This window comes from Chiloscyllium punctatum, chromosome 15 (assembly GCF_047496795.1).
Source record: "Chiloscyllium punctatum isolate Juve2018m chromosome 15, sChiPun1.3, whole genome shotgun sequence".
Taxonomy (NCBI): domain Eukaryota; kingdom Metazoa; phylum Chordata; class Chondrichthyes; order Orectolobiformes; family Hemiscylliidae; genus Chiloscyllium; species Chiloscyllium punctatum.
In genome coordinates, this window is record NC_092753.1 from 92,408,468 (window position 1) to 92,434,395 (window position 25,928).

Consider the following 25,928-nt stretch of genomic DNA (forward strand, 5'->3'; position numbering starts at 1 on the left):
ATAGTGTTCAGGGAGAAAAAGGTTGTAGAAGGAAATTCTGCTGGCCCAGAAAATGAGAAAAAAAATGGAATACAATGTGGGAAAGTGTAAGGTTATGTCTTTTGGCAGGAAGAATAGAGATGTAGACTGCTTTCTAAATGAGGAAATGCTTTGGAAATCAGAAGCACAAAGGGACTTATGGTGTCCTTGTTCAGGATTCTCTTAAGGTTAACATGAGGTCCAGTTGGCAGTTAGAAGAGAAGACATGCACTGCTGAAGCTATATAAGGCTCTGTTCAGACCACCTTTGGAATATTGTGAGCAGTTTTGGGCCCCATATCTGTGGAAGAATGTGTTGTAGATGGAGGGAAGCCAGGGGAGGTTTGCAGAATGATCCTGGGAATGAATGCTTATTGTATGAGGAGCAGTTGAGAAGTCTGGGTCCATACTTGATGGAGTTTAGATGGATGAGGGGGATCTCATTGAATCTCAAAGGATATTAAAAGGCCTGGATAGACTGGATGTGAAGAAGAATAGAAGAGACCAAGATCCGAGAGCACAGTCTCAGAACTGAGAAGAGCAGGAATGTCTTCTGTCAGAGGATAGTGAATCTGTGGAACTCATTGCTATAGACGGCTGTGAAGGCCAAGTCATTGTGTGTTTTAAGACAGAGGTGTTTGATTGGTAAGGGATCAAAGGGTTATAGGGAGAAGACAGGAGAACAGGCGATAATCAAGTGGTGGAGCCCCTAATGGGCTGAATGGACTTGTTCTGCTCCTTTATCTTAAGGTCTTGTGGTCTACGTGGCTCAGGAAGAAAGACAATTGGGAATGGGTCACAAATGTTTGCCTGATCCATATGCAAGAAGAATAAAGAAGAAGGCAAAATGAAAAAGTTACTGTGTGTACCACAAAGAGGGTATTGGTTAAAACATGGTGGTGAGATATTATTGAAGTATAATATATCCATATTCATCTTCTCCTCCCTCTCTCTCTTTATAGCTCATGTTGTCCTCACCAATCTGAAGCCCAATTCAACCTATCACTTCAGAGTAGCAGCAGTGAATGGGAAAGGTCAAGGGGAACACAGCCAGATGGAAACCTTTCAGACTCTCCCAGTCCGTAAGTAGCTGAACCTGCCTGTTTTGCCCATCAATGGGAGACATGTGATGAATATCCAAAGTCTTTTTCATGTTAATTCATAATCCATGGGTAATGCCTTGTTATGAACAGAGAGAAGTTTATGCTGCCAATCTGTCGTAAGCTCTTCTTTCATGACATTCTGCAGTTTACAAATAGCTTTGCAGTCACAACTGTATTGCTCAGATGTGAGTTGTTTATTTCCTCTGAAGAAAGAATGGTAGTTGAAACAGTCACCTGAAGAACTGTGAATAATTTCTCAACCAATTTCATTGGAGCTGTTTGGCCAGTTTTAGATTTTTCCAGGTGCTGATTGGTCAACATTTCTTCCCAAAATCTACTGCCATTGGTGGAAAATCATCTGGGACTGGTATGTAAGGGTTTTAGGATCCTGGAATAACCCTGTAATGATATCACATAATGCGCTCCCAATGGGTATTCATAGCACACTGTGGGTTTAGATCAGAGTGGTGCTGGAAAAGCACAGCAGGTCAGGCAGCATCCGAGGAGCAGGAAAATCAACGTTTCGGGCAAAAGCCCTTCATCAGGAATTCCTGATGAAGGACTTTTGCCCAAAACGTTGATTTTCCTGCTCCTCGGATGCTGTCTTACCTGCTGTGCTTTTCCAGCACCACTCTGATCTAAACTCTGGTTTCCAGCATCTGCAATCCTCACTTTTGCATAGCACACTGTGGGCAGAGCTAATATAAGTTGAAGGCAGAGACACCTGTCGAGTGTAGTCTCTTGATGGTATAAAGGTAAGTTTGGATGCTGAGATATCTCAGATCACAACATATGGTAATATTTAGCATTAATATACAGTAAACAGAATTCTGAAGAAGCCAAAACTTAAAGACATGTCATGACATTGCCTTCTTATGGGTTTATGTTAACTAAGGTACCAAAGTGGTCACACTCAAGACTGAGAGCTGGGTGTAACCAGATTTCACCCTCCCTCCGATGAATTGGAATGGCAGCATTGGAAAGTGAGCTCTTCAATATTGAGAATCCAGTTCCAAAGAAGGGTCACAGGTCCCGAAACATTAACTCGGCTTCTCTCTCCACAGATGCAGCCTGAAATGCTGAGTTTCTCCAGCACTTTTTTGTATTGGTTGTTGAAAAGTGAGTTTCTGTTTGCCCTGAGCAGAACCACTGGGAGTCATACCGGGGAGTCCATAAGGATTGAATTTGTTTTGTTTTGGAGGATCGCTAATCCAAAGTATCATTTTTACATGTGGGCACCAATTGAAGTTCTATCCTGTGGCACCTTCCCCTCTGAAATTTCACTGAGGTTTCTAATGATAGTTTCACTATCCAAACATCAATGCTCTCATCCAAAACTTCTGCAAGTTTAGGTTTCCTGCTGGCAGTTCACTCCTGTGTAATCACTCACTCAGCAACTTGATCAAAACAAAAATAACAAATATTTCACCCAGATCAATTAATTTGTGGAATGTTCTGCTGTCTGGGGTAAATCCGGTCAACATGATTAACATTGAAATCAATACCACTAGATGCTACATAATGCACGGCTAATGACATCCAAACAATCAGATTGGAATGCAATGGGAAATGAATGAGAAACAGTTTGTCCTTTGTTATTGTATAAGATAATGGATCACAACACTGGCAGTTGTAAAATTTACCTTGGACTTCCTGCAGTGAAGCAACTGAACAATTCCGTGTGTTGACGAAATGGGAAAGTGTTCAGTGTGCATGACCTCTGTACAATAGGAGTGATGGAGAGAAAGAGAGGGATTTGCTTTGATATAGAACATGTTATTACATCCCAAAGCTCTTTACAACAGTGAAGTAGTTTTGAAGTGTTATCTCTTTTGTAATGTTATAAACGCCACTGTCAATTTGTTAACAACCTGTTAACAATCCAATGTCAGATTGTTAAATCTTTTTTTCTGCTATATTGTTTGAAGGATAAATATTGATCCTGAGGAAGATTCCCCTGTGCATCCCCAGAGTCGGGCATTTCCATCCATCCGAGAGGAAGACTTCTTGTTCGAAAGCCAGCATCTCTGGCAGTGTTGCCTTCCCTCAGTACCTCTGTGGAGTCTCAACCCAAATTATGTGTCCCAGTCACTATGGTTGGTCTTAGCCCTTTTGTTGCCAGATGGACAATGATTTGAAATGAGAAGAATCCAGTTTATTATTTTCAATGAGTGTGAATGGGAAGGAGTAAATTTTAAATTCAGGATAGTGAGAGGTTTTGCAGTCCATTGAACAGCAAACTACTTTGAGCTATTAGCTTTTTAAAGATACCTGAACGAAATAATTGTGATTTACTGAATTTTTAAGACTTTTTTTTAAAAGATATAAATTTGCTACATTTGTGGCTATTCTCTGATCTGATCGACCTGTTAGCTAATGTCAAATAATTACGTCCACACTTGCAGAAATCAACACTGGCACCTGCTTTACTCACATACAACCAGATAGACAAAGAGACAAAGGTATAGAGAGACTGAGATATGGAGTCGAACAGAGAGAGAGAGAGACAGACAATGTGCCAAAGAGTTTAAGAGACTGAAAATTGGAGCTAGACAAATGGAGTAAGAGAGATAGAGAAATTGGGAGATGGAATAAGAAATACAGAGATACTAAGATATGGGGTAGAGATTGAGAGATGGACCAGAGTGACTGAGATTGAGAAATGGAGCCAAAGAGACCAAGAGATGAAGCCAGAAAGGTTGAGGGATGGAGCCAGAGAGATTGAGAGGCTGAGACATGAACCCAAAACAGACTGATAAGCTATGAGTCATTAACCAGAGTGAGAGACTGAACCACAGCGCTGAGAGAGAGAGAGAGAGACTGAGCCATGAAGCTGAGAGAGGAAGTGATTGAGGCACAGTTTCAGGGAGACTGAGACACTCAGGCTTGCGGCCAGAGAGATGGAGAATTCAAGACATGGAATTAGAGAGATAATAACAAACAGTTGAGAGTCTGGGTTGTAGAGCTGTATTTATCTGCTATCGATTGAATTCCATTGCCGGGGTTGAAAGCAGATCAAATATTGCTACAGCAGGCACTGGGACCCTTTCCAGCAGTGGCCAATTAACAGACCACAACTGGGAGCCACCATATCATTAACATTGTCGTGGGGACTCACACCTCCCCCCATACTGCCACCCCAGGACGAAGGCCATTCTCGAAGAACAGACCAACCTCAAAGGGCCCGGAAATTTAAGTGCATAGAGAAGGACAATAATAACGATGGAGAGATTGAAAGACAGAGCCAGAGAGATGAAGACATTGGAACCAACAACCAAAGAGATGGCAGCTGAGAATTACAGAGGAAAACAACACAAGGAGGCCTGTTGAGAGCTCGAGGAAAAAACAAAGGCAACAAACACAACTTGACAGGAAAGATCCATGCCCAGCTGGAGCTGATATTCACTGGAAGAGGGATCAATATCGACTTAAGGGTCAAAGGCCTTCACTCTTTGCAATTCTTGTCCCTTGGGACAATTTGCCTCACAACAGCCCCTACTCTGAGAGAGACTGTAATTCTACATAGGAGTTGCAATCAAAACTTGGAGATAAACATAATCCTCTCATTGTGTCATCTACAATAATTATATAGTGATTGTTGCTTAATAGCAGTAATCTGAATATGAGTATAATGACTGCATATAATATCCGAGATAAAATTATAATCATTTAGAAGTTCATTCAGTTAACACCAGAATTAACATTTAAACGGGGGGGAGGTGATAAGAAGTAAGTTGAAAATGACTGTTTCTGTTGTCAGTAGATGACTGATTAAAGCATTCATGTGATATTACTGTTCTCCCACAATTTAAATCCATTTGGAACAGGTATTAATTTACTGTCCACTCTTGCTCAGTGGGTACACTCTCTCTTCTGGGTCAGAAGGTTGTGTTCTCTAAAGTATGATTCAGGCTGAACTTTATTCCTTCCTGGGAAGTATATGTCACTGACTAGGCCAGCATTTGTTGCCAATTGTGACTTGTCCATGAGATAATTGTGATGAAGCACCTTCACGTATTGTTGCAGACCAAGATAGGTCAATGCACCCACAATGGTACAAGGAAGGCCGGTGCCGGAATTGGGCTCAGTGATGGGCAAGGAATGACAGTATCGTTCCAAGTCAGGTTGGTGTTTGGTTTGTCCTGCTAAATGGTAGGGATTGTGGGTTTGAAAGGTGTTTTCAAAGGATCCTCAATGCGATAGGACTGCAGCCTGTCCCTGAAGAAGAGGAGCTGATGGATGCTTGACTGCAGCCAAGTTGGCCAACTCCCAGTTGGCTGGGAGTTTCCAGTGAAATGTGTATGTGTGACAGAATGAGAGATTGTGAGAATGTGTGAGACTATGTGTGTATGTATGAGAGACTGTGTGTGTGTGTGTGTGTGAGACTATGTGTGTGAAAGAGAGAGAGAAAGAAAGAGAGAGAGAGCATGTGTGTCTGTGTCTGTGTGTGTCTGGGCCTGTGTGACTATGTGTGAGAGAGAGAGTTTGTGTGTGTGAGTATGATGTAAGTGTGACCCTGTATGTATGTGAGAGAGACAGTCTGAGAGTGTGAGAAAGTGTATGTGAGAGTCTAAAACTATATGTGAGTGTGTATGTGAGACTGTGTGTGTGTATGTGAGTGTGAGACTTTGTGGGTGCGTGTGTGTGTTTATGCGGATGTGGATGTATGTGTCTTTGTGTGAATTTGTGAGTCTGTAGCTGTGTGTGAGTGTGTAGGAGTTTGTGTGTGTGTGTCGGTGTCTGTGTCTATGTGTATCTCTGTGTGTGTATGTGTCTGCGTGGGAGTGTCTGTGTCTGTGAGAGTATGTCTGTGTCTATATGTGTATGCGTGGGTTTATGTGAAGGGAAGCTGGATGGGCTATTTGTTAAAGGGGTTGAAAAGATGCACCCAATGAACACATAGGAGCTCAAAAGAGGTTGCCACCAGTAGCCCAGGAGATATAGCTGTCAAGCTATCTGCCTGGCATGGATCTTCCCTTGCTTTGGGTAAAATAACAGCAGAGATGGGCAGTGGACTTCACAACTGGCCACTTAAAATGCTCAAAACAAGCAGACAATCCAACATCTCCACAACTTCCCCATAAAACAGGAGACAGGATGGTGATGGGGGTGGCCTGTTGACAGGCAATGGTTTGTATTTTCAGAACATCTTCAAATCCACCAGTGGGAGACCATAAATTACCACCTCAGATAATACAGCTCACTGTCTTTACTGCTACCAGTCTGGTCATTATCACAGTGCTGGTAGTGGAACCCTATGTACAAATTGCCTGTCATGTTATGATTACATTTCACGAAGTGTTTCATTAATTGTGAAATGCTTTGGGACATCTTGTGGTGTCTTTTGGACTGAAAACAGCTCCAACACAAAGGGCCTTAGGGGGATTTGTGCACGAAAGATAGAAGGCTAGCTCACAGGAGCAGCAGGGAATCAGGAAGGCGAATGGAATGTTGTCCCTTATTTCAAGTTGGGGTACAAGAATAGGGAGGTCTTACTGTAACATTATCAGGTGCTGGTGAGACCACATCTGGACTAGTTTTGGACCCCTTATTTAAAGGAAGATATCACTTCATTAGAGGTAGTTCAGAGAAGGTTCACTAGGATGATCTCTGGAATGGGCGGGATTGTTTATGAGCAAAGGCTAAACAGTTTGGGACTTTATGCACTAGAATTTAGAAGAATGAGAGGTGATCTCATTGAAACATGTTGGGATCTGAAGAGGCTTGATGGGATAAATACTGAGAGGATGTTTTCCCTCATAGAACTGTGTACAGTTGAGGGCATAGTCTCGGAATAAAGGGGCACCAATTTAAGACGGAGATGAGGAGAAACATTTTCTCTGACAGAGTTGTGAGTCTTTGGAACTCCTTGCTACAGAGAGCTGTGGAGGCAGAGTCCCCGTGTACATTTAAGGCTGAGATAGGTAGTTGTAGATAATTGGGGAATCAGTTTACAGGGAAAATGCAGAAAAGTGGAGATGAATGATCATGTTGAATGGTGGAGCTGGCTCGAGGGGCCGAATGGCCTCCTCCTGTTCCTATTTCTTATGGTCTTATGAGGAGAACAACGTCTTGCTTGGACGAAAGAGATCAAAGAATTTGGGGAGAAAGCAGGAACAGGGCACTGAGTTGGATGCTCTGTTTCTGCGCTGTCTGACTCTCTGATTCATATTGAATGGTGGAGCAGGCTCGAGGGGCCGAATAGCTTACTCCTGTTCCTATTCGCTATGCTTCAATGAGAGAATGAAATGCGCTTTGTAAATGCAAACTCTATTTATTTGGAATTCAAATGGTTGCTCTGGTGTAACATATTGAGGAGTGTTGTGTGAACGTTAGCTGTTTGCACTATCTTATAGACTGGAGGAAAAGCTCAGAATGAGGAGAGGAGACACTCAGGGGGAGAAGGTTAATGGGGACTCAAGGCTGACAATGGGAAAAGTGGACATCACTGACTGATGTCGACACGTGTGACTTTTCTCCTTGACAGGGGCCAGGCCCACGTGTAACATGAACCACTCAGAGAGCTGCAGTGGCCTGGGGAGACAGAGGTTAGGAGTTGAACTCTTTCTGAGCACAGAGTGTATTGGTGCACAGCTTGCTTGTTTGACAAGAGTCTCTTGTCAGTGCACATTGCACGGCTGCCATCCATCATCTTTCCCTGGGTGCAGATGCTTGTCCTGCAGATGAATTGAATGGAATCAGACCTCCTGCTGGGCTGCTGTCAGTGTTCGTGCTGGGGGACTACTCAGGAGGGAGGAGTGATAATCGGATCAAGAATCACCATAAGCTGCTCTCGCATGGCAACATTTAACAAATGAGCCTGTCAACCTTCCGAGAGTTCTGCGCTTCTCTGAGTTCTGCTCTCTTCCGTCTGTAATTAACTGCAATCAGCAAGGGATCGTCGGCATCTCTCCGATGTTTAGAGAGAAAGAAAACAGGCTCATAACTTCAGAGGCACCACTCTGCACCAGGCACAGTCGAACAGGTATCTGACCTGCTCTCACTACCTGCTGTGGGTGTTTGAAACGACCAGCAGGTTAATTAGTCCACCTGTTTGGCCATGTCAACAGCATCCTTTCCATGACCAACAATTTCCATTTGGTTCTTGAACTCAGAGTCTCTGAGTCTCAGAAGCAGGTTCACTACTCTAGTTTTGAATGGTGAATTACTGTCTGCTTCCAAGCTCCCTGCTGTTGTAAAAGGCCCAATCCTCTTACCTTGGATATAGCCTATTTCAGGAGAAAATAGCCTGAAGGATAAAACTGTGAGATCAGCAATTATGAAAGGTCCAAATACTCCTTCCCTCATTCACTGAGATTCTGACCAAGAGACATTATGCAATAAAGTGAGAAATTGCTGGAAAAGCTCAGCAGGTCTGCACAGAAGGGTTCTGAGTAAGGGTCAGCAGACCTGAAACATTAATTCTGATTTCTCTCTACAGATGCTGCCAGACCTGCGAAACGTTTCCAGCAATTTCTGTTTTCGTTTCTGATTTGCAGCGGTGCTTACAGTTTTTATGATGACTGTATGCAGTAGTTGACCGGACTATTATTCACTCATATACCTCACTGAATGCTACTTCCCAGGGTATTGTTTTAATTTTCAGGGAATGTGGGTATCACAGCAGGTCCAGTGTATTGTCACCCATCCCTATTTGACCTTGAACTGAATGTCTTACTGATCCATTGCAGAGGGAAGTTAAGAGTCATTGCTGTGGGTCTGGGGTCTCACGTAGGCCAGACCTGGTAAGGATGGAAAATTTCCTTTCCTGAAAGACATTCATGGACTGAATAGGTATTTCTTTATGACAAACAACAATATTTGCATGGTTCCTACCAGCTTTACATTCCAGATTTGTGAACCGAGTATGATTTTCACTCACTACTCCAATGCCTGGGAGGGTGGGGAGAAGGGAGAGGGTAAGCTTTCTTCATGGTTTGCAAAAGGGATGCCAATCGTCACCTGGGGAGAAAAGGAATTCAGAGGGCAACGGGGAAACAGAGGGCAAGTGGGACTGGCTGTGTTGCTTTTGCAGTGAGCTGGCATATATACGTCAGGCTGAATGGTCTCCTTCTGTGTTGTGACTATTCTTTGATTCTAAGATTCTATATTTCCTGCTTTCCCTGATCAGGCAAAGTGCCTTGTCACCGATCCCCTATTGTTGATCTTTTTCTGTTGTGAAACTTCAATGCATGCTGCCATCTGTGTTTACTTTGACTCTGGCAAGATTGAGGTGGATTATTTGAAGCTGCATATTTCGACATAATGAGCATAACAAGAGAGACGGGGGTGCCAGCACTTCCTTTAATGTACCAATATTGTTTGCAACAATCCTGGGAAAAACTGCCACCTGATCACTCCCAGCTTATGTTCTTTCCCCAGTGACCCCCATCTCCCCACTCCCGATCAGTCCATGGGCACTGATGGCTTGGCACCTGAGAAGGGGAGGAGAGTCTATGCACACTCACCTACAAACTGCCCACTCAAGAATAAGGTGTTGACAGTAATTGTCTATTCAGGACTGTTACTCACTCATGACTCAATCAATCAGCTGTAATGCTCATAATCAGATGCTATACAGTACCATGAAACCTTAGGATTCTACCTTGCCCATTTTGTGATTAGATTAGATTACCTGCAGTGTGGAAACAGGCCCTTCGGCCCAACAAGTTCACACCAACCCTCTGAAGGGTAACCCTCCCAGACTCATTCCCCTACCCTATATTTACCCCTGACTAATGTACCTAACACTATGGGCAATTTAGCATGGCCAATTCACCTGACCTACACGTCTTTTGGATCGTGGGAGGGAAACCGAAGCACCCGGAGGAAACCCACGCAGACACAGGAAGAATGTGCAAACTCCACACAGACAGTCGCCTGAGGCAGAAATCGAACCCGGGTCCCTTGTGCTGTGAGGCAGCAATGCTAACCACTGAGCTCCTGATCTACAGGAGCTGTGTCATTTGGTATCAACCATATCAATGTGACTTTTTCCCTACTTTGTAAAACTCCCCATATATATTCAGCAGGATCTGACCTCTTTCAATGCAAGCCTACAGGAGCTATACAGCTTTCTCTCCATACTAACTGGAGCAGGAAGTGCTAAGGTTCAACTCTGGTCTCTGGTTAGTTAACTGACCATAGCTTGGTCAAGAGATGTGTTTCATTGAACCAAGCTCCCCGGGAGGAGTGGGAAAAAAAGCTGCTCCTAGTTACTATCCTGTTGAAAAACGAAGGGGTTGTCAGTGATTTTTGAGAAGATTTGTAGCTCAGGTTGATGGCAAGGAAGTAAGTTAGCTCGCTGAGCTGGAAGGTTTGTTTTCAGACGTTTCATCTCCATACTAGGTAACATTATCAGTGAGCATCTCCAATGAAGCGCTGGTGGTATAGGATCATGGTAGCCCACAAACTTACCAACACACTTAAACAGCAACTAATGAAACTAAAGGATCCATAAGATACTGCCAGCAAATCTAACGGCATTTATAAGTTATCAACAAGGACTGTAAAAAACACTACATCAGACAAACTAGCAGGAAACTTGCCACCAGGATACATGAACACCAACCAGCCCCCAAAAGACACGACCCACTATCACTAGTTTCCATACATACAGACAAAGAAGGACACCACTTTGACTGGGACAACACACACATGCTAGGACAAGCAAAACAAAGACAAGCACAAGAATTCTTAGAGGCATGGCATTCTAACCAGAACTCCATCAATAAACACTGCAACTTAGATCCCATCTACCTTCCCTTCAGAAAAAAAGAACTGGAAATGACATCAGCCACCTTAAGAAACCAAGGCCTATAAATAGAGGGGCGGGACATACCACCAGCATTTCACTCGCGATTCTCACTGATGATGTCACCTCTTATGGTGACAAAACATCTGATGACAAATCTTCCAGCTCAGCGAGCTAACTTTGATATTTAGGAAGGGGTTGTGAGCAGACCACTGAAGAATACCCACTTGAGCAGCTATTGTCACCATCCTCAGAGTACTGTAAAAGACACATGACCTCAACGAGGCCATTCAGCCCCCACCCCTCACACTCTGCTGAACTGTTCAGTTAGATCTGAAAAGTCTGCCAGACCTGTTGAGAGTTTCTGCAATATCTGTTGCTGTTTCTGATTTCCAGCCTCCGCAGTATTTGGGGGATTTTTGGTTTTAGGGTTCCCTTTCCCTTGCTTCCCTTCCTTCCACTGTTCTTCTTGCAGGCTTTAGCTGTGGCTCAGTGGCTAGCATGTGGGATTTGAATTTACAACTTCCTGGAGCTATGTCCCATGCCACAATTATTTTGCAATAACCAACCAACTCAGGAACAAGAGCACGTGCTAGCCACTAAGCCACAGCTAAAGCCTGCACTTGAACACAATATCTGGACAGGTGCTACTGCTGACAAAATGCTTCGCTGTTGGCAATGCGGTCTTTTGGGACGAGATGCTTAACTAAGTCTCTGCCTGTCCCCTTAGTAGACACAAATAATCATTTGTCCTTAAAGAATTGCTGGGGACTTGCCCCCATTGCCCTCAATCAGCACCTCACAGGTTGTAATCTTGTCGTTACTTCATCGTTGTTTATGGGAACTTACTGTGCACATTATTGATGACCAAGTTTGCTGCTTTACAACTCTGAATATCGCAGTAAAAAGTGTAAAAATCTTTGGAACACCCTTGGGTTCTGAAAAGTATGATACATTTACAGAAAATGAAACTATAAATCATTCAGAGAGATTGCAATCCTTTTCAATGTTAGTAATATTTTCTATTTTCATGCCTTAATGTTAGATGCTGACTGACTCAATTATTCATATCTAAACATATGGATAATTTAGTGAATCACAAACACTGAAGGTCATATTCCATGCTGAAAATACAGCAGCAACTGTGTTTGTGCACACGTGACTTTTTTTTGTTATTGCCAATCTGTTTTTAATCAACACACAAAGCCTTTACTGTCAGCACCCCTGTGGTCTCCATTGTTGCAGCATTGAAAACCCATCAATGCTGCGGAAATCCCTATGTACTACTCAGAGATACAGATGAAGCTCTCGCGGATAGAGGTCTGGAATGTCACCATGGCAACCTGATCAGTTTAGACTCTCAAGGTCGTTCTCTCAAAGCAAGTGTTAGCTCCTGATCATTGCAAGGCACCTGTGCACTCTCACCAGCCTGTCTTACGTTCATGCAGGAGATGACAAAGGAAGACACCCACTTAACGTGCCCTGCTGCTGCAGTGGAGAATGGGGGTCAAAATTTGTGAAGCAGGCATTTGCATGTGAATGAATGAGCAGGACCATTTCCTAACTCTGCCCTTTCACTTCGCACCCTTGTTCCTCTCACAACTTTTCCATCAGGGCTTTGTTTAGGGTTGGCCATTTACGGTTAAGAACTGGTTGCACTAAAATCTGATTTTGCTCTCCCAAAATCCTATGTGCTTGACAATTGACTATAGGAGTAGAAATTAGGCCAATCGGCCCATCAAGTCTGCTCCACCATTCAATCATGACTGATAGGTTTTTCAGCCCCATTTTCCCACTTGCTCCCTGTAACCATTGATCCCTTTGGCAATCAAGAATTTATCTCTCTCTCGCTCTTAAATGCACTCAATAACCTGGCCTCCGCTATCCTCTCTGGCAATGAATTCCATGGATTTGCCACTCTCTGGCTGAAGACTTTTCTCCTTATCTCCATTCTGAAGAGTCTTCCCTTTACTCTAAGGCTATGCCCTCGTGTCCTAGTCTCTCCCACCAATAGAAACATCTTCTCAACATTCACTCTGTCCAGGCCATTCTGTATTCTTTATGTTTCAAAAGGATCCACCCACATCCTTTAGAACTCCATCAAGTATAGTCCAAGAATCCTCAAATGTTCCTCATCTGTTAAGCCTTTCATTCATGGGACCATTTTGATGAACCTCCTCTAGACCCACTCCAGGGCCAATACATACTTCCTGAGGAGATTTAATGACAAACCTGAACAGATTTTCATTGGATAAGGTTGTCAAGGGATATAGTGTGAAAGTGGCTCAATGGAGTTGATGTACAGGTGAGCCGAGATCTAACTGAATAGTTCAGCAGACTCTGGGGAATGCTGAATGGCCTCCTCAGTCTTGCACCCTCCTCCGACGATGGTGATAATAGCTGTTCAAGTGGATATTCCTCAGTGGTCTTGTCACAACCCGTTCATTTTCGACAGGGGTTACAGGATAGGAACCAGGAGCTGCCTTTTTTTCCCACTCCTCCATGGGAAGCTTGGTTCAATGAAGAATATCTCTTGACCATGCTGTGGTCAGCTAACTAGCCAGAGGATTGTACCTAGGCTCTGTACCTAAGATGGCACAGTGTGTTGGTGACATTGTTACACTGTAACTAATTTACAACTGAAGACACTGTACCTAGGTACCTTTGTCCCTCAGGTGGTGCTGTAAGCAGTGACTTATAAACTCATTTGAGTACATGTGACAATAAAGCTAATTCTAATTCTAATTCAAGACCAGAGTATAACCTTAGCATTTCCTATTTCAGTAAGTGTGTCTCTCATTATCTGTGATATATTTAAGAAAGAATGTCCATTTAAATTTTGTCTTTAGTGATTTTAAGATGGCCAAACCAATGAAGCCAAACCATTGGCCAAACCAATATGTGGTCACTGCTGCAATGTAAGAAATATTATAGTCAATTAAGACACTAGACATCCCTTAAACAGCAGTATGATTGTGGTCAGGTAATCTGTGACGGAAATTGAGGGATAAATATTGGTCAGAACATCAGGAACAAATTCCCTATTCTCTTGAGAGTAACACAACAGGGTATTTTACATCCACCTAAGAGACAGGCAGGGCTTCAGTGTAGCATTTAGTTTGACAGACAGTGCACCCGGTAGTGCGGCACTCCTGCAGTAATGGTCAACAAATAACTGTGGAACTTAGCAGGATTCATTTTTTTCTCTCTCTCAGAGGTTGTGTATCTTTGGTATTCCCTTCATTAAAAGGGAATGGATGTGGAATCTTTAAATAGCTTTCAGGTAGATAGGTTCTAGTTTACCAAGGGGATGAAAGATTACTGGAGGATATGCAGGAATATAGAGGTGATGTTAAAATCATATCAGCCATGACCATTTTGAATGTCGGAAGAGGTTTGAAGGGCAGAACGGCCTCCTCTTGTTCCTTCCTTGTATGAAACCTTTTAGATAGAGATGGAAGAGTTCCACACGTTGAGCCAAGTTTAGGATACCCATAAGATGCTGGAACACCTTGTGGAAGTTAGAAGTAAGTAAAATAAAGACATGACCAGAAAGGATCTATCCCCTAATACCTCTTTCAAGCAATAAACCAAGTCAGGATCAATTTATACCTGTCTCAAGGGAGAGGTTTGGAATAAAGATTCAAGTGAAAGAGAACTTTAGTAGTAATGGGGTGTGGAACGCACTGCCTGCAACAATAGTAGATTCGCCAACTTTAAAGGCATCTAAATAATCATTGGATAAATATATGGATGATAATGGAATAGAGCAGGTTAGATGGGCTTCAGATTGTTTTCACAGGTCGGCACAACATCGAGGGCCAAAGGGCCTGCACTGAGCTGTAATGTTCTTTGTTCAATGTAATGTAGCTCTCCCTCAGAATTGCCATGTATTGTCAGGCTGTGTTTTGTGATGATGTCATGGGAGTGACACTTGAAATCGCAACTTTGTGTCTCAAAGGCAACAGAGAAATGCACTGAGCTGCTGAAGGTGAAGATTCACAGAACATCAGGTATCACCTGAGGAGAGATGGTGGTGTAGTGATTACATTACTGGATGAGTAATCCAGGGAGCATTAGCTGAAATCCCATTGCGGCAGCAGCTGGTGAAACAGAAATTCAATTAATAATTCCTGGAATGGATAGCTAGCTTCAATAATCATAGAATCAGCCTCTACTGAGTCTACCCTGACCCTCTATAGAACATACCACCCAGAACTACCCTTCCCCCAATGCATTGCCCATGACCAACCCATCTAGCCTATGCATCCCTGGACATTACAGGCAATTTATCATGGCCAATTGACCTAACCTGCATATCTTTGCACTATGGGAGGAAAACAGAGTACCCGGAAGAAACCCACACAAACACCTGCAAATTCCATACAAGGTGTCACATGAGGGTGGAATCAAACCCAGGTCTCTGGTATTATGAGGCAGCAGGACTAACCACTGAGCCACCTGACCACCCTGCAATACCCGCCATGTAAACTTGGTGTAAACTTCTGTCTGGTTCACTAATTTCCTTTAGGGAGGAAATCTGCCACATTTACCTAGTCTGCATGACACATATCAGGGGAAGTGATGGCCTTGTTGTGTTACCAGGCTTATTAATCCAGAGACCAACCTAATGCTCTGAAACCTGGGTTCAAGTCCCACCACAACAGATGTAGAATTAGATTTCAATAAACATCTGGAAGTAACAGTCTAATAGTGATCATAAAACCATTGTCAATAGCATTTTAAAAAACAAGTTTACTAATGTCCTTTACAGAAGGAAATCTGCCATCCTTACCTGGTCTGGTCTACAGGTGACCCCAGACCCGTAGCAATGTGATTGATTCTTAACTGCCCCCTGGGCAATTGGGGATGGGCAATAAATGCTGGCTTTGCAAGCGATATGAAGGAAGAAAAGATACCGTAGCAATGTGATTAACCCTTCACTGCACCTGAAATGGTCAAGTCAGAGATTGAGATCGAGGACAAATTGGGATGAGGGGTATGAACAAATGTGCTAGAGACAGCCGCAACCCATTGAGAAAGAAATAAATAAACAAATTCCACCCTGGTCCCCTGCATCTCACAAAAACAGCAGCGCTCCTACTGCAAGGGAAAACAGTGGGTCTTCCATGGCCAACAATAGACAATAGACAATAGACAATAGACAATAGATGCAGGAGTAGGCCATTCTGCCCTTCGAGCCTGCACCGCCATTCAATATGATCATGGCTGATCATTCCTAATCAGTATCCTGTTCCAGCCTTATCTCCATACCCCTTGACTCCACAATCTTTAAGAGCTCTATCCAATTCTTTCTTAAAAGAATCCAGAGACTGGGCCTCCACTGCCCTCTGGGGCAGAGCATTCCACACAGCCACCACTCTCTGGGTGAAGTAGTTTCTCCTCATCTCTGTCCTAAATGGTCTACCCCGTATTTTTAAGTTGTGTCCTCTGGTTCGGCACTCCCCCATCAACAGAAATATGTTCCCTCCTGCCAGAGTGTCCAGTCCTTTCATAATCCTATACGTTTCAATCAGATCCCCTCTCAGTCTTCTAAACTCAAGGGTATACAAGCCCAGTCGCTTCAGTCTTTCCGTGTAAGGCAATCCTGCCATTCCAGGAATTGACCTCGTGAACCTACGCTGCACTCCCTCAATAGCCAGAATGTCTTTCCTCAAATTTGGAGACCAGAACTGTACACAGTACTCCAGGTGTGGTCTCACCAGGGCCCTGTACAGCTGCAGAAGCACCTCTTTGCTTCTATACTCAATCCCTCTTGTTATGAAGGCCAGCATGCTATTAGCCTTCTTCATGACCTGCTGTACCTGCATGCTTGCCTTCATTGACTGGTGGTCAAGAACACCCAGATCTCTCTGAACAGCCCCTTTACCTAATTTGATACCATTGAGGTAGTAATCTGCCTTCCTGTTCTTGCCACCAAAGTGGATAACCAGACATTTATCCACATTAAACTGCATCTGCCATGCATCTGCCCACTCACCTAACTTGTCCAGGTCACCCTGTAATCCCCTAACATCCTCATCACATTTCACCCTACCACCTAGCTTTGTGTCATCAGCAAATTTGCTAATGTTATTGCTGATACCATCTTCTATGTCATTTACATATATTGTAAAAAGCTGCGGTCCCAGCACGGATCCCTGCGGTACCCCACTGGTCACTGCCTGCCATTTCGAAATGGAGCCGTTAATCACTACCCTTTGTTTCCTATTAGCCAACCAATTCTCTATCCAATCTAGTACTTTGCCCCCAATCCCGTGCGCCCTAATTTTACTCACTAACCTCTTGTGTGGGACTTTATCAAAAGCTTTCTGAAAGTCCAGGTACAGTACATCCACTGGATCCCCCTTGTCCATCTTCCGAGTTACATCCTCAAAAAATTCAAGAAGATTAGTCAAGCATGATTTCCCCTTCATAAATCCATGCTGACTCTGTCCTATCCTGTTACTATTATCCAGATGTGCCGTAATTTCATCCTTTATAATAGACTCCAGCATCTTTCCCACCACTGAGGTCAGACTAACTGGTCTATAATTTCCTGCTTTTTCCCGCCCACCCTTCTTAAAAAGTGGCACAACATTAGCCGCCCTCCAATCCTCAGGAACCAACCCCGATTCTATTGAACTCTGGAAAATAATCACCAGCGCATCCACGATTTCCCGAGCCACCTCCTTCAGTACCCTGGGATGCAGGCCATCAGGTCCCGGAGACTTATCAACCTTCAGACCTAACAGTCTCTCCAACACCAAATCCTGGCAAATAGAAATTCCCTTAAGTTCAGGTCCTTCAGCCACTGTTACCTCAGGGAGATTGCTTGTGTCTTCCCCAGTGAACACAGATCTGAAGTACCCATTTAATTCCTCTGCCATTTCTTCGTTCCCAGTAATATATTCCCCTGCTTCTGTCTTCAAGGGCCCAATTTTTGTCCTAACCATTTTTTTGCCTTGGACATACCTAAAAATGCTTTTACTATCCTCCTTTATATTCCTGGCCAGTTTACCTTCGTACCTCATTTTTTCTCTGCGTATTTCCTTCTTACTAATCCTCTGTTGTTCTTTAAAAGTTTCCCAGTCCTCCATTTTCCCGCTTATCTTCGCTAAGTTATACTTTTTCTCTTTTAACCTTATATGTTTCTTTACTTCCCTTGTCAGCCACGGCCGCCCATGTCTCCTCCTCGGATCTTTCTTCCTTTTAGGAATGAACTGATCCTGCATCTTCTGCATTATACACAGAAATATCCGCCATTGTTCCTCCACGGTCTTCCCTGTTAAGGTATTGAACCATTGAACTTTGGCCAGTTGCTCCCTCATAGCTCCATATTTCCCTTTATTCAACTGAAATATTGTCACTTCAGATTGTACCCACTCCCTCTCAAATTGCAGATTGAAGCTTATTGTATTATGGTCACTACTTCCCAATGGCTCCTTCACTTCGAGGTCACTGACCAATTCTGGTTCGTTACACAATACCAGATCTAGAATCGCCTTATCCCTGGTCGCCTCCAGCACCAGCTGCTCTAAAAATCCATCTCTGAGGCACTCCACAAAGTCTCTTTCTTGAGGCCCGATACCATCCCTGATTCTCCCAGTCTATCTGCATGTTAAAATCCCCCATAACAACTGTAGTAACATCTTTGCGACAAGCCAATTTCAGCTCCTGATTCAACTTACCTCCAACATCCAGACTACTGTTTGGGGGCCTGTAGATGACTCCCATGAGGGTCTTTTTACCCTTAGTGTTTCGAAGCTCTATCCACACTGACTCTACATCCCCTGACTCTAGGTCCGCCCGCGCAAGGGACTGAATATCCTCCCTTACCAACAAGGCCACCCCACCCCCTCTGCCCGTCAGTCTATCCTTACGATAACACGTGTAGCCTTGAATATTCATTTCCCAGGCCCTATCCCCATGAAGCCACGTCTCAGTTATCCCCACAATATCGTATCTGCCAATTTCCAAAAGAGCTTCAAGCTCATCCACCTTGTGTCTAATGCTTCGTGCATTCATATATAGAATTTTTAATTTGTTACTGCTCTCACATGCCCAACAGTTTGTAAACTCTGGGGGCCTCCTGGAATTTACACAAGAATCTTGAATTTTCCAATGAACTTGAAGGTGGATTTTTAATAACTTGATCAGGCCATATGGTGTTGGCACCTTACACACAGCTGCCCTTGCTGTGTAAGATGCTTTGCTCATCGCTGTTCAGGAGTGACTTGACAGTTGTCAAGAATCAAGCCCCAGTTGAAATCTGATAGAAAAGTGAAGCAGGATAAACAAAGAGGAACTAGTGATAACACTCTTTACGGTATTTTCACAATGTTAAAGACATTGGATAGTTCTAAGTTCCTGTTGTTGGATTAAAATTATTTCTTACACAACCAGAAGTCTTTAATTAGTATCCTAATGCTGTGTCGATGTATTCCACACTGATATTTGTGAACTGCCTTGGCTCGTTAAACTTTATTTAATTAAATGTCAGTGGAAAATCTCATTGCATCATGACAAGTTCTATTTGTTGCTGTGGTAATCTGCCTTCAAGCTGAAGCATAATTCACACAAACAAAAAAAAAGGCATAAATAAATGATCGACTGAAGACAAATATTAAAAGGTAGTTAACCCTGTTTTCAAGTTCAGTCAACATCTCCCTCCTTGTAAGGAATAGATTTAAGAAGTGTGTGTTACAGTCAAGTATTTGAAATTCATATCTGCAAGCTGCAACACCAAAAATTGCTGGTGAGTAGAGAGATCATTGAGCAATTGAGTAATTTCCTCATCAATTATCCCTGCACACCCCACTGCTGCATGTGATTAGGATTGATGTTACTTGTATTATTTTTATTAAGTCATTTGTTAGTACAGAACTTGAGGTTTGGTGATATAAGTCACAATTTTTGAAGTTTTTCATTTTGCACTCATCAGGACATCTTGCAAGAATACCATGTTGCATGAGAGAAGAGTGCCAAATGATATGATTTATGTTATTGAATTATTCTCAAGTTACTAGTTTTTTTGAGATATTGGGAATAACTGAAGTATAGCCGACAGATCTCATAAGAATAGGGGAAGGTGAAGAGTTATCTTTTGGAGTTGAAAGTTTGAGGAAATTACAAAGGTAGGAAGGAGTGAGGTCGTAGAGTCATAGAGATGTACAGCATGGAAACAGACCCTTCAGTCCAAGCTGTCCATGCCGACCCGATACCCCAACCCAATCTAGTCCCACCTGCCAGCACCTGGCCCATATCCCTCCAAACCCTTCCTATTCATATACCTATCCAAATGCTTCTTAAATGTTGCAATTGTACCAGCCTCCACCACTTCCTCTGGCAGCTCATTCCACACACATACCACCCTCTGCGTGAAAAAGTTGCCCCTTAGGTCTCTTTTAGATCTTCCCCTCTCACCCTAAACCTATGCTCTCTAGTTCTGGTCTCCCCGACCCCAGGGAAAAGACTTTGTCTATTTATCCTATCCATGCCCCTCATAATTTTGTAAACCTCTATAAGGTCACCCCTCAGCCTCTGATGGTCCAGGGAAAACTACCCCAGCCTTTTCGGACTCTCCCTATAGCTCAAATCCTCCAACCCTGGCAACATCCTTGTAAATCTTTTCTGAACCCTTTCAAGTTTCACAACATCTTTCCAATAGGAAGGAGACCAGAATTGCATACAATATTCCAACAGTGGCCTAACCAATGTCCTGTGCAGCCGCAACAAGACCTCCCAACTCCTGTACTCAATACTCTGACCAGTAAAGGAAAGCATACCAAACGCCTTCTTCACTATCCTATCTAAGACAGGTCTAAGACAGATTTAAAAGTAAGGAGAAGGGTGGAAAGCAGCCAGTGGAGATGGGCAACAGAACAAGCAGTGGAAAGGGTAAACGATAAGACGGAAGCATTTGCAGCAATCTTCAACGAGAAGTGCCAAGTGAATGATCCATCTCAGCATCTTCTAGTGGTCACCAGCATCACAGGTACTGTAGAACATATAGCATAGGACAGAAGAGCACAGTACAGGACAAGAGCACAGCCCTTCTACCCTCAATGTTGTGCTGAACCTTTTATCCTACTCTAAGATCAAACTAATCTACACTTTAATTTACTCTCATCCATTTGCCAATCCAAGAGTTGTTTAAATGTCCCTAATGTATCTGACCCCACTACCACTGCTGGCAGTGCATTCCACGCACCCACTACTCTCTGTGTGAAGAACCTACCTCTGACATCTCCACTAAACCTTCCTCCAATTACTTTAAAACAATGTGCTCTCGTGATAACCATTTCCGCCAGAAAGTTTCTGTCTCCCCAAATTTCTATGTCTCGCATCATCTTGTATGCCTCTATCAAGTCACCTTTCATCCTTTGTCATTCCAGTGAGAAAGCCCTAGCTCCCTCAACCTTTCTTCATACGACATGCCCTCCAGTCTAGGCAGCATCCTTCTAAGCCTCCTCTGTATTCTCTCTAAAGCTTCCACATCATTCCCATAATGAAGCGACCAGAAATGAACATAATATTCCAAGTGGGGTCTAACAAGATAGATCTGCAGCATAACCTCATGGCTCTTAAAATCAATCTCCCTGCTAATAAAAGCCAGCACACCATACACTTCTTAACAACACTATCAACATGGGTGGCAACTTTGAAAGACGTAAGGATGTGGACACTGAGATCCCTCTGTTCCTCCACACTGCCAAGAATCCTGCCTTTAATCCTGTCATCAGCAAACTTAGTAGCTCACCCTTCCACTTCTTCATCCAAGGCATTTATAAAAATCACAAACAACAGAGGTCCCAGAGTAAATTTCTATGGAACACTACTGCTCACCTAGCTCCAGGCTGAATACTTTCCATCTAATACCACTCTCTGACTTCTATATGCCAATTCTGTATCCAGGCATCCAAATTTCCCAGTTTCCCATGCCTCCTTACTTTCTGAATGAGCCTACCATGGGGAACCTTATGAACCACCTTGCTAAAATCCATGTACACCAATCCACTGCTCTACCTTCATTAATGTATTTTGTCACATCCTCAAATAATTCAGTAAGACTTGTGAGGCATGAGCTGCCCCTCACAAAACCATGCTGACTATCTCTAATCAAACTACGCATTTCCAAATAATCATAAATCTTGTCTCTCAGAGTCCTCTCCAATAATTTGCCCATCACTGATGTAAGACTGATTGGTCTGTAGTTCCCAAGATTATCCCTCTTCCCTTTCTTGAACAAGGGAATAACATTTGACACCCCCCAATCATCTGGTTCTACTCCAGTGGACAGTGAGCACACAAATTTCTTCAGTCAATTTGATTCATTCCTCGTGACATCAGTAACTGGTTGGAGGCCTCATAGAATCCCTGCAGTATGATAGCATGCCATTTGACCAATCCAGACCATACTGACCCTCCAAAGAGCATTGCGTCCAGACCTATCTACCTACCCTATCCTGCATTTCCCATGGCCAATCCACCTAACTTGCATATCCCTGGATACTATGGGCAATTTTGCATGGCCAATCCATCTAACTTGCCCATTTTTGGACTGTGGGAGGAAACCATAGCACCTAGAGGAAACTCATGCAGGCATGGGGGAGAATGTGCAAACTTCACACAGACAGTTGCCTTAGGGAGGAGTCAAACGTGAGTCCCTGGCACTGTGAAGCAGCAGTGCTAACAACTAAGCCACTGTGCTGCCCTGACAACAGTCCAGCAATAATATTGAAGACTTGTGTTCCAGTACATGCTGCTCCACTAGCCAATCTCTTCCAGTACAGCTACAACACTGGTATCTATCCAGCAATGTGGAAAATTGCCCAGCAATGTTTTGTACACAAAAAGCAGGAAAAATCCAACTTGGTTAATTACTGCTCCATCAGTATGCTCTCCATCATCGGTGCTATCAACCGTGCTATCAAGCAGCACTTGCTCAACATTAACTTGCCCAGTGATGCCCAGTTTGGGTTCTGTCAGGGCCACTCAGCTCCTGACCTCATTACAGCCTTGGTACAAACATGGACAAAAGAGCTGAATTCCAGAGGGTGAAGTGAGAGTGACTGCCCTTGCCTGGATGGGTGCAGCTCCAACAACACTCAAGAAGCTTGACACCATCCAGGACAAAGCAGTCCGCTTGATTGGCACAACATCCACAAGCATCCATTTCCTCCACCACTGATGGTCAGTAGTAACAGTGTGCACCACCTACACGATGCACTGCAGCAATACACCAAAGATTCTTTAGACAGCACCTTCTAAACTCAGACCAACTTCAGTCTAGAATGAAAAGGGCAGCTGATACATGGCAACACCACCACCTGCAAGATCCCCTCCAAGCTACTCACCACCCCGACTTGGAAATATATTGCGACTCTTTCAATTGTCGCTGGGTCAAAATCTGAACTCCCTCCCTCAGGACATTCTGGGTGAACGGATAGCACACAGTTTGCCGCAGTTCAAGAAAGCAGCTCACCCTCACTTTCTCAAGGACAAACAGGGATAGCCAATAAATGCTGGCCCAGCCAGTGCTGCCCATGCTCCAGGAGCGAATGGAAAAAAAGGGCTTGAGAGCAGAAACAGGAAACAACGGCCGCATTCTTGATTTATTGCAGGTTGTGTAGAGTCAGAGTCAGAAGGCTGTTCAGAACAATGGTCAAAATCAAATAAACCTGTTGGACTGTAACCTGGTGCTGTGTGATTTTTAACTTTATCCACCTCAGTCCAATACCGGCACCTCCACATCAAAACAATGGCGTCAGGGTCAATTGATAAAAAAATGGTCAAGGGATTTCTTTTCCTGCTTAGCCTCCATCAAACTGTTGTTCTTGCAGATGGTTGCTTCCAAACAGATTGAACCTTGTATCAACTGCGAAAACAAAAAAAGCTATCAACGTAGAACTAAAGTTCTGATCTGAAAGGTCATTGATTTGGAACATTTTCTCCAAAAATGCTATCTGACAGGCAGAGTGTTTCCAGCAAGTCCCACATAAGCCTCAACCACTTCCTCTGGCAGCTCATTGCAAACATGCACCACCCTCAGCGTGAAAAAGTTGTCCCTTCGGTCCCTTTTAACTCTTTGCCCTCTCACCCTAAACCTAGTCCTGGACTCCCCCATTCCAGGGAAAATACCTTGTTATGACTCTATGACTCTTTGACTGACTGGTCTCATTGTGAAAGCGGTTTTGAGTGGTTCAAATCTTCTTGGCAATTTCTGCATTTGTCCTAAGATCTTCTCACTCATTTTGAATCTTTTAGCTTTACATTCTGGGTTATTCTAATTCTTCCAAAAATTTAGCTTTCAATTCATCCAGTATTTTTTTTGCCTTAGTAATCAGATTATTATTCTGATAATAATAATAATTTGTCTAATACACAAATTTTATTTATCCTTTTTCTTTTCTTTGAAGTTTAGACAATTTCCACTTTCTGCTTCAGAAGTGATTTGGTTTCCTGTTTGAGTTATTTCACTAGATTTATTTCTGAGAGGACCATCTTATGAAAACATTTCAACCTCTTATTGTGCATGTTCTGCATTTCCACTTATTGCTTTGAGTTTAAGGTGATGTTTCTGTAGCTGCTCTTGCTGAGCCTGATCAGCAAGTGTGGGTGTTAAGACACCGCGGTGAACCCCTCTTTTAAATAAAACAAACACCCAGAAATATTCCCCTCACCTCATAATCTGTTAAAATATGAGTGATAGAGAACTCCAAAATTCCACTATTTGAAGAAAATAGCATGAATTTATTCTTTAATTATAAAAATGAACATTAAACAGCAATTACTCGTAACTCTAAGCCTCCCTTTCCCTTAACTGCTTATTACCTGCCTCTAACTCTATAACAATATAGTGTTCCAATAAGACACTTACTACAATTACATCAACTTAATTGCAAAACCACACAGCAACTATCATCTTTGGGTCTTTCTTCTTCCAAATGAAAATCTCCCTGGGTCGTCTTAGAACATATAACATAGAACAATACAGCGCAGAACAGGCCCTTGATATTGCGCCGACCTGTGAACTATTCTCAGTTCGTCCCCCTACATTATCCCATCATCATCCATGTGCTTATCCAAGGATTGTTTAAATCTCCATAATGCGGATGAGTTGACTACAATGGCAGGTAGGGCATTCCATGCCCTTACCACTCTTTGAGTAAAGAACCTGCCTCTGACATCTGTCTTAAATCTATCGCCCCTCAATTTGTAGTTATGCCCCCTCGTACAAGCTGACATTATCATCCTCAGAAAAAGACTTTCACTGTCTACCCTATCAAATCCTCTGATCATCTTGTATGCCTCTGTCAAATCCCCCCTTAGCCTTCTTCTTTCCAATGAGAACAGACCCAAGTCTCTCAGCCTTTCTTCAAAAGCCTCCCCTCCAGACCAGGCAACATCCTGGTAAAGCTCCTCTGCACCTTTTCCAATACTTCCACATCCTTCCCGAAATATGGGGACTAGAACTGTACACAATATTCCAAGTGTGGCCACACCAGTGTTCTGTACAGTTGCAGCATGATATTGTGGCTCTGGAACTCAATCCCTCTACAAATGAAACCTAACACACTGTATGCCTTCTTAACAGCACTATCAACCTGGGTGGCAACTTTCAGGGATCTATGTACATGGACTCCAAGATCCTTCTGCACATCCACACTACCAAGAATCTTTCCATTGATGCAGTATTATGACTTCCTGTTATTTTTCCCAAAGTGCATCACCTCACATTTAGCTGCATTGAACTCCATTTGCCACTTCTCAGCCCAATCCTGTAGTTTATCCAAGTCCCCCAGCAACCTGTAGCAATCTTCCAAACTGTCCATTACTCCCCGACTTTAGTGTCATCTGCAAATTTACTAATCCATCCACCTATGCCTGCGTCTGTCATTTATAAAAATGACAAATAGCAGTGGTCCCAAAACAGATCCTTGTGGCACACCACTTGTAACCAGACTCCAGACTGAATATTTTCCATTAACCACTACTCGCTGCCTTCTTTCAGAAAGCCAGTTTCTAATCCAAACTGCTACATCATCCTCA

The 25,928-nt window shown here is 43.3% G+C and overlaps 1 protein-coding gene across 2 annotated transcripts in view; it reads left to right on the forward strand.

Moving 5' to 3' along the window:
* Positions 1–25,928, forward strand: part of LOC140486503 (neural cell adhesion molecule 2-like) — a 1,585,952-nt gene that overhangs the window by 1,342,488 nt on the left and 217,536 nt on the right. For both annotated transcript variants that reach the window (XM_072585745.1, XM_072585744.1), the window contains exon 13: positions 980–1,099. In XM_072585745.1, the coding sequence (XP_072441846.1) occupies positions 980–1,099 (120 nt within the window). The remainder of the gene's footprint in view (positions 1–979; positions 1,100–25,928) is intronic.